This window comes from Haematobia irritans, chromosome 3, assembly GCF_050003625.1.
Source record: "Haematobia irritans isolate KBUSLIRL chromosome 3, ASM5000362v1, whole genome shotgun sequence".
Taxonomy (NCBI): Eukaryota; Metazoa; Arthropoda; class Insecta; order Diptera; family Muscidae; genus Haematobia; species Haematobia irritans.
In genome coordinates, this window is record NC_134399.1 from 224,330,286 (window position 1) to 224,338,682 (window position 8,397).

The 8,397-nt window shown below is 28.1% G+C and overlaps 1 protein-coding gene across 1 annotated transcript; it reads right to left on the reverse strand.

The window, feature by feature from the left end:
• Window positions 1-3,976: 3,976 nt before the first annotated feature.
• On the reverse strand, window positions 3,977-5,187 carry LOC142230973 (uncharacterized). The gene is made up of 2 exons (XM_075301592.1): window positions 5,090-5,187; window positions 3,977-5,016 (listed from the first exon to the last, which is right to left on the reverse strand). The coding sequence occupies exons 1-2, from the start codon at window positions 5,148-5,150 to the stop codon at window positions 4,037-4,039; spliced, it is 1,041 nt and encodes a 346-aa protein (XP_075157707.1). The 5' UTR covers window positions 5,151-5,187; the 3' UTR covers window positions 3,977-4,036.
• Between the last annotated feature and the right edge of the window lie 3,210 nt (window positions 5,188-8,397).

An 8,397-nucleotide genomic window follows, 5' to 3' on the forward strand; every position in this document is an offset into this window, starting at 1 on the left:
AATTAAATTTTAATTTTCTAGACAAACTCAATAAATAAGTTTAAATGGAAAAAATATATTTCTAAAAATATGCGCCGAAAATAACAAAATAAAACCGAATCTATTGTACATATATTTGATAACAACAATTGCTGCTGGTTACATATGTTCTATGTTCTTTATTTTTTCATTCATACTAATAAAGAAATAGTAAGAATGTTAAGCCATTTCTTTATAAACATTTTCTGTAGAAAAAAATTGACCACATTTACTATAGAAAAAAAAAACTTTTTGATAAAAGAAAATTCTATAGAAACAGATTTTCTATAGAAATAAAATTTTGAAAAAAAAAATTCTATAGAAATAAAATTTTGAAAAAAATTTCTATAGAAATAAAATTTTGACAAAATCTTCTATAAAAACAAAATTTTGATAAAAAAATTCTACAGAAATAAAATTTTGACAAAATTTTCTATAGAAATAAAATTTTGACAAAAATTTCTATAGAAATAAAATTTTAACAAAATTTTCTATAGTAATAAAATTTTCTACAGAAATAAAATTTTCGGTAATTTTGACAAAATATTCTATAGGAATAAAATGTTGACAAAATATTCTATAGGAATAAAATTTTGACAAAATTTTCTATAGAAATAAAATTTTAACAATAATTTCCATAGAAAAAAATTTTAACAAAATTTTTCTATAGAAAAAAAATGTTAACAAAATTTTTCTGTAGAAAGAAAATTTTGACAAAAATTTCTATAGAAATAAAATTTTTACAAAACTTTTTATAGAAATAATATGTTGAAAAAAATTTCTATTTTTACAGCTATAGAAAATTGCTATAAACTTTTGACAAAATTTTCTATGGAAATAACATTTTACAAAATTTTGTATAGAAATAAAATTTTGACAAAATTTTCTATAGAAATAACATTTTACAAAATTTTCTATAAAAATAAAATTTTGACAAAAATCGCCAAGAAATAAAATTTTGACAATAATTTCCATAGAAAAAAATTTTAACAAAATTTTTCTATAGAAAAAAAATGTTAACAAAATTTTTCTATAGAAAGAAAATTTTGACAAAATTTTCTATAGAATAAAATTTTTTATAGAAATAATATGTTTACAAAAATGTTCTTTACTGCTATAGAAAATAGCAATAAAGTTTTGACAAAATATTCTATAGAAATAAAATGTTGACAAAAAATTCTATAGAAATAAAATTTTTACAAAATTTTCTATAGAAATAAAACATTGACAAAATTTTCTACTGAAATAAAATTTTCGGTAATTTTGACAAAATATTCTATAGGAATAAAATTTTGTCAAAATTTTCCATAGAATTAAAATTTTAACAAAACTTTTCAATAGAAATAAAATTTTGACAATAATTGCCATAGAAATAAAATTTTAACAAAATTTTTCTATAGAAATAAAATTTTAACAAAATTTTTCTATGGAAAGAAAATTTTCTATAGAAATAAAATTTTTACAAAATTTTTTAAGAAATAATATGTTGAAAATATTTTCTATTTTTACAGCTATAGAAAATTGCAATAAAATTTTGACAAAATTTTGTACAGAAATAAAATTTTGACAAAATTTTCTACAGAAATAAAATTTTGACAAAATTTTCTACAGAAATAAAATTTTCGGTAATTTTGACAAAATATTCGATAGGAATAAAATGTTGACAAAATATTCTATAGGAATAAAATTTTGACAAAATTTTCAATAGAAATAAATTTTTAACAAAATTTTCTATAGAAATAAAATTTTTACAAAATTTTGTACAGAATAAAATTTTGACAAAATTTTCTATAGAAATAAAATTTTTACAAAATTTTCTATAGAAATAAAATTTTTACAAAATTTTCTATAGAAATAAAATTTTTACAAAATTTTCTATAGAAATAAAATTTTGACAAAATTTTCTATAGTAATAAAACTTTGACAAAATTTTCGGTAATTTTGACAAAATATTCTATAGGAATAAAATTTTGACAAAGTTTTCCATAGAAAAAAATTTTAACAAAACTTTTCTATAGAAATAAAATTTTGAGAAAATTTTCTATAGAAATAAAATTTCTACAAAATTTTTTATAGAAATAAAATTTTCACAAAATTTTCCATAGAAATAAAATTTTGACAAAATTTTCTTTAGAAATAAAATTTTGACTAAATTTTCTATAGAAATAAAATTTAGACAAAATTTTCTATAGAAATAAAATTTTGACAAAATTTTCTATAGTAATAAAACTTTGACAAAATTTTCGGTAATTTTGACAAAATATTCTATAGGAATAAAATTTTGACAAAGTTTTCCATAGAAAAAAATTTTAACAAAACTTTTCTATAGAAATAAAATTTTGAGAAAATTTTCTATAGAAACAAAATTTCTACAAAATTTTTTATAGAAATAAAATTTTCACAAAATTTTCCATAGAAATAAAATTTTGACAAAATTTTCTTTAGAAATAAAATTTTGACTAAATTTTCTATAGAAATAAAATTTAGACAAAATTTTCTATAGTAATAAAACTTTGACAAAATTTTCTACTGAAATAAAATTTTCGGTAATTTTGACAAAATATTCTATAGGAATAAAATTTTGACAAAGTTTTCCATAGAAATAAAATTTTAACAAAACTTTTCTATAGAAATAAAATTTTAACAAAACTTTTCTATAGAAATAAAATTTTTAGAAAATTTTCTATAGAAATAAAATTTTCACAAAATTTTCTATAGAAATAAAATTTTGACAAAATTTTCTATAGAAATAAAATTTTGACTAAATTTTCTATAGAAATTAAATTTTGACAAAATTTACCATAGAAACTGTATGTTGACAATATTTTGTATAGAAATAAAATGTGCCAAAATGTTCTATAGAAATTAAATTTTGACAAAATTTTCTATTTGAAAAAAAATCTATTCAAAAATAAAATTTTGAGCAAATCTTCTATAAAAATAAAATTTTGACAAAATTTTCTATAGAAATAAAATTTTGACAAAATTTTCTATAGAAATAAAATTTTCACAAAATTTTCTATAGAAATAAAATTTTGACTAAATTTTCTATAGAAATAAAATTTAGACAAAATTTTCTATAGTAATAAAACTTTGACAAAATTTTCTACTGAAATAAAATTTTCGGTAATTTTGACAAAACTTTTCTATAGAAATAAAATTTTGAGAAAATTTTCTATAGAAATAAAATTTCTACAAAATTTTTTATAGAAATAAAATTTTCACAAAATTTTCTATAGAAATAAAATTTTGACAAAATTTTCTATAGAAATAAAATTTTGACTAAATTTTCTATAGAAGTAAAATTTTGACAAAATTTACCATAGAAACTGTATGTTGACAATATTTTGTATAGGAATAAAATGTAACAAAATATTCTATAGAAATTAAATTTTGACAAAATTTTCTATTTTGAAAAAAAAAATCTATTCAAAAATAAAATTTTGAGCAAATCTTCTATAGAAATAAAATTTTGACAAAATTTTCTATAGAAATAAAATGTTGACAAAATTTTCTATAGAAATAAAATTTTGACAAAATTTTCTATAGAAATAAAATTTTGACAAAATTTTCTTTAGACATAAAATTTTGACAAAATTTTTTATAGAAATAAAATGTTGACAAAATTTTCTATAGAAATAAAATTTTGACCAAATCTTCTACAGAAATAAAATTTTGACAAAATTTTCTATAGAAATAAAATTTTTTACAAAATTTTCTATAGAAATAAAATTTTGAATTACGAATATATAAACGGAAATTTTTGAACCCTGGTCAACCGGCCAGTAACAGGGATATAATGTTTGGCTATTTTGAATTTATGATTTATCCCCTTTGAAAGCTCCCCGTATTATGTAAATTTACTTTATGGGGCTGGTCCCAGCTTTTGTAATAAATAAAAAAGTATAATAAATATTTACTTTGAAAAATTTCACTTAAATCACAGCTCAATTAAATTTCACATATCTCGATCGTTTTCATTTATTCCTTATTCCATATATCATTTTTCGATTTTCACTTATAAACTACGTCCTCGATTATAGTCATCCTCTTCAAAGTCATTGAAGTAGGCAGGTTGACGACGTCTGTTGCCTCTGCGATTGCGATGCCATTGGTTTTGGCCCTGACGGCGAAAACCGAAGTTATTCTGCCGTCTTCTTTGCTGTTGACGACGTCTGCGTTGAGTCATTTCTTGTTGACTGCGTCGTTGATTCTGACCTTGGCGACGGCGATTGCCTCCACGTCTATTGTTGCGGCGATTTTTCTGCTGTTGGCGCACTCTGTTCCGGCGTCTTCTATTTTTGTTGCGTGGCTTTTTGCTGTTGGGCCGATGTGTCACAGGTTTCACTTCACTTGAATCGCCCACATTGGTATCTTCTTTATCTTTGTTTTCCGTAGATTGTACGGAATTTTGCTCCTGGGGTTTGGAAACTTCAGGTTTACTTGCTGCTTCAGCAGGTTTGTTAACGGGACTAATCTCAATGTTGGTCACCTCATCACAAGGCACGTCACTGTAGATTACCACGGAGCCATAATTGCAAATATGTTCCTGATTTTCGTCGGCTGTATTTTGGCGACCTTCAATTTTTCCCATGCCAGCTTTGTCTTCGATTTCATAGATGTTACCATTTTGGGTAATGAAACCGGTAACGGCCAATGGTTTGCTATCTTGTACCTTCATCTTATTGGAGGTTTCAACGGTGGCGGGAATTTCAATGGGTTTGGCTTCCATTGGTTCTTTCTCAACGGGTTTGCTTGTCTTCTCCGTGGGCTTAACTTCCGTTTTCTTATCAGAATTGGCGGCAACAGCCTTTGGACTTGTCTTTTTGGCGGCATTATTACTCCTTCCTGAAGCTTTGGTGGGGGGAACTTTAGTGGGTGTTACAGCTGCCTTAGTCGGAGCCTGAGTGGATGTCATCAAAGGTGCCGCTGTGGGCTTAACCACTGGTACTGAAGCCGATGTCTTGGCATCTTGATCATCGCCACTGGCTGTTTTACCTTTAAAAAAATTTTAAATTTAGCAAATTTTGGCCAACGTAAAAATTCTGTTTTGTTTTTTTTGCCCACATACCACTGACCGCTGAGATTCCAACAACGAATGCCACACAGAGCAGCAATTTAAAAAATTTCATATTTACTATGGACACTCTGAAGTGACCTCTCGTTTGAACTAAGTGAAATTTTGCAGAGAACTAAACGCGAGACTGACTTTCAAGATGTTCTTATATAAACTCTGTTCGAATTGAAATGACCGCGAATTGACGAAATACTACAAATGATGAAATGAAGAAATATTTCGAAGAAAGTCACTAAGTCATTAGATTGAGAGGCACCCTTAAGCGAAATAGAGTTTGCATAAAATTACAAAAACACTGCGGTTGTTTTTTTTTTGTAAGAATTAACGAATGGCATAGCGGTGAATACGCATTATGCTGGCATAGATGAGACACCCTACATGATGAGCGTAAGATGATGGAACCTGAAAATTATGGCAAAATTCAAATAACATTTGAGTTGGTAGTCAGAATGAGGCTTTTTCAAAAGAGAATGTCCCAATTAGACTATGCAGCAACAAACAAATTTAAGACTTAAAAAATTTTGACTAAACTGAAAATAAACATATGCCATGAAAATTTTATTAAATTGGACTTTTCGGACAATTTGAAAGATTTGACCTCTTCTAATTTTTTTTTTACGAAACGAATTTGCTCAAGATGTATTAAGTTTCAAGACGATATCTAATTTCGTTCGGAATTTGTGGCGATTTCAACAGACGTACTAGATCGACTCCGAATTCCATCACGACCCAGAATATTTTTTATGAGGTCTGATACCAATATTTCGATGCGTTACAAACGGAAAGACAATATTTGTATAACCCTCAGCCAGCACAGAAAAAATATCACCAAAATATTTATACCCTTCACCACTACTGTGGTACAGGGTATAATAAGTTTGTGCATTTGTATGTAACGCCAAGAAATAATTGTCATAGACACATCTTTTAGTATACCGATCGTCTTAGAATTAAATTCTGAGTCGATTTAGCGATGTCCGTCTGTCCGTCTGTCTGTCTGTCTGTCTGTCTGTCCGTCTGTCTGTCTGTCTGTCTGTTGATGTATTTTTGTGTGCAAAGTACAGCTCGCAGTTTTAGTCCGATTGTCCTAAAATTTGGTATAGGGTCCTGTTTCGGCTCAAAGACGATCCCTATTGATTTTGGAAAAAATCGGTTCAGATTTAGATATAGCTGCCATATATATTTTTCACCGATCTGGTCATAATTGGCGTGTATATCAGCCGATCTTCCTCAAATTACGTACATCCGAATATTTTATGAGTCTCGAAAAACTTGCAAAATATCAGCCAAATCGATTCAGATTTAGATATAGCTCCCATATATAGCTTTCGCCCGATTTACACTCATTTGCCCACAGAGGCCAATTTTTTGTTCCGATTTAGTTGAAATTTTGCACAGGGAGTAGAATTAGCATTATAGCTATGCGTGTCAAATTTGGTGGTAATCGGTTCAGATTTAGATATAGCTCCCATATATAGCTTTCGCCCGATTTACACTCAAATGACCACAGAGGCCAATTTTTTGCTCCGATTTAGTTGAAATTTTGCACAGGGAGTAGAATTAGCATTGTAGCTATGTGTGCCAAATTTGGTTGAAATCGGTTCAGATTTAGATATAGCTCCCATATATAGCTTTCGCCCGATTTACACTCAAATGACCACAGAGGCCAATTTTTTGCTCCGATTTAATTGAAATTTTGCACAGGGAGTAGAATTAGCATTGTAGCTATGCGTGCCAAATTTGGTTGAAATCGGTTAAGATTTAGATATAGCTCCCATATATATGTTTTTCTGATTTGGACAAAAATTGTCAAAATACCAACATTTTCATTGTAAAATCGCCACTGCTTAGTCGAAAAGTTGTAAAAATGACTCTAATTTTCCCAAACTTCTAATACATATATATCGAGGGATAAATCATGAATAAACTTTTGCGAAGTTTCCTTAAAATTGATTCAGATTTAAATGTTTCCCATATTTTTTTACTAACATTGTGTTCCACCCTAGTGCGTTAGCCGACTTAAATTTTGAGTCTATAGATTTTGTAGAAGTCTATCAAATTCTTTCCAGATCGAGTGATATTTAAATGTATGTATTTGGGACAAATCTTTATATATAGCCCCCCCAACACATTTGACGGATGTGATATAGTATCGAAAATTTAGATCTACAAAGTGGTGCAGGGTATAATATAGTCGGCCCCGCCCGACTTTAGACTTTCCTTACTTGTTCCAATTAGAAAGTTGATTGAAGTTGAAAATTATTTCAATTAATAAATTAATTGATACAATTAACTTTTTAATCAAACTTGTTTGTATTATTAAAAAAATATTGTGTTTCACCTTAGGCATCCAGTGGAAGAAAAAAATTTTAATGAAATTTGCTTTGTGTGTATATCTTCTTAAGGCGCCAAATGGTTACATCCATTTTTATATCCTTATCCATAGGACGCGGTGTATATTAACTTTGTCATTCCGTTTGTATCACATCGAAATATTGATATAAGACCCCATAACGTATACATATTCTGGGTCGTGGTGAAATTCTGAGTCGATCTAAGCATGTCCGTCCGTCCGTCAGTGGAAATCACGATAACTTCCGAAAGAAACAAGCTATCGACTTGAAACTTGGCACAAGTAGTTGTTATGTAGGTGTAGGTCGGAGGGTATTGCAAATGGGCCAAATCGAACCACGTTTACATATAGCCCCTTTTTAAACCGACCCCTAGATTTGGCTTGCGGATGCTCTAGGAGGGGCAAATTTCATCAGATCCAGTTGAAATTCGGTACGTGGTGTTAGTATATGGTCTCTAATATTCGTGCTAAAATTAGTCAATATAGGTCAATAATTATATATAGCCCCCATATAAACCGATCGCCAGATTCGAACTCAGGAGCCCCTTGGAGGAGTAAATTTCGTCCGATTCGTTTAGAATTTTGTACATTATATTTGTATATGGTCTCTAACAACCATGCAAAAATTGGTCCACATCGGTTCATAATTATATATAGCCCCCATATAAACGGATCCCCAGATTTGGATTTAGAGCCACCTGGAGGAGCAAATTTCATTCGATTCGTTTGAAATTTTCTATGTATTAGTATATGGTCGCTAACAACCATGCCAAAAGTGGTCCAGTGGTTTTTAATCCGCCTTTTTGCCTAATATCTACTCCGTATGGACTAACTTCCAATTTAGAAGACGATTTTAAGGAGTTTTAAGATACCTTGCCATCGGTAAGTATTACCACAACCCAAGTAATGCAATTGTAGACGGCAGTCCTCAGTAGAAATTTCTACGAAA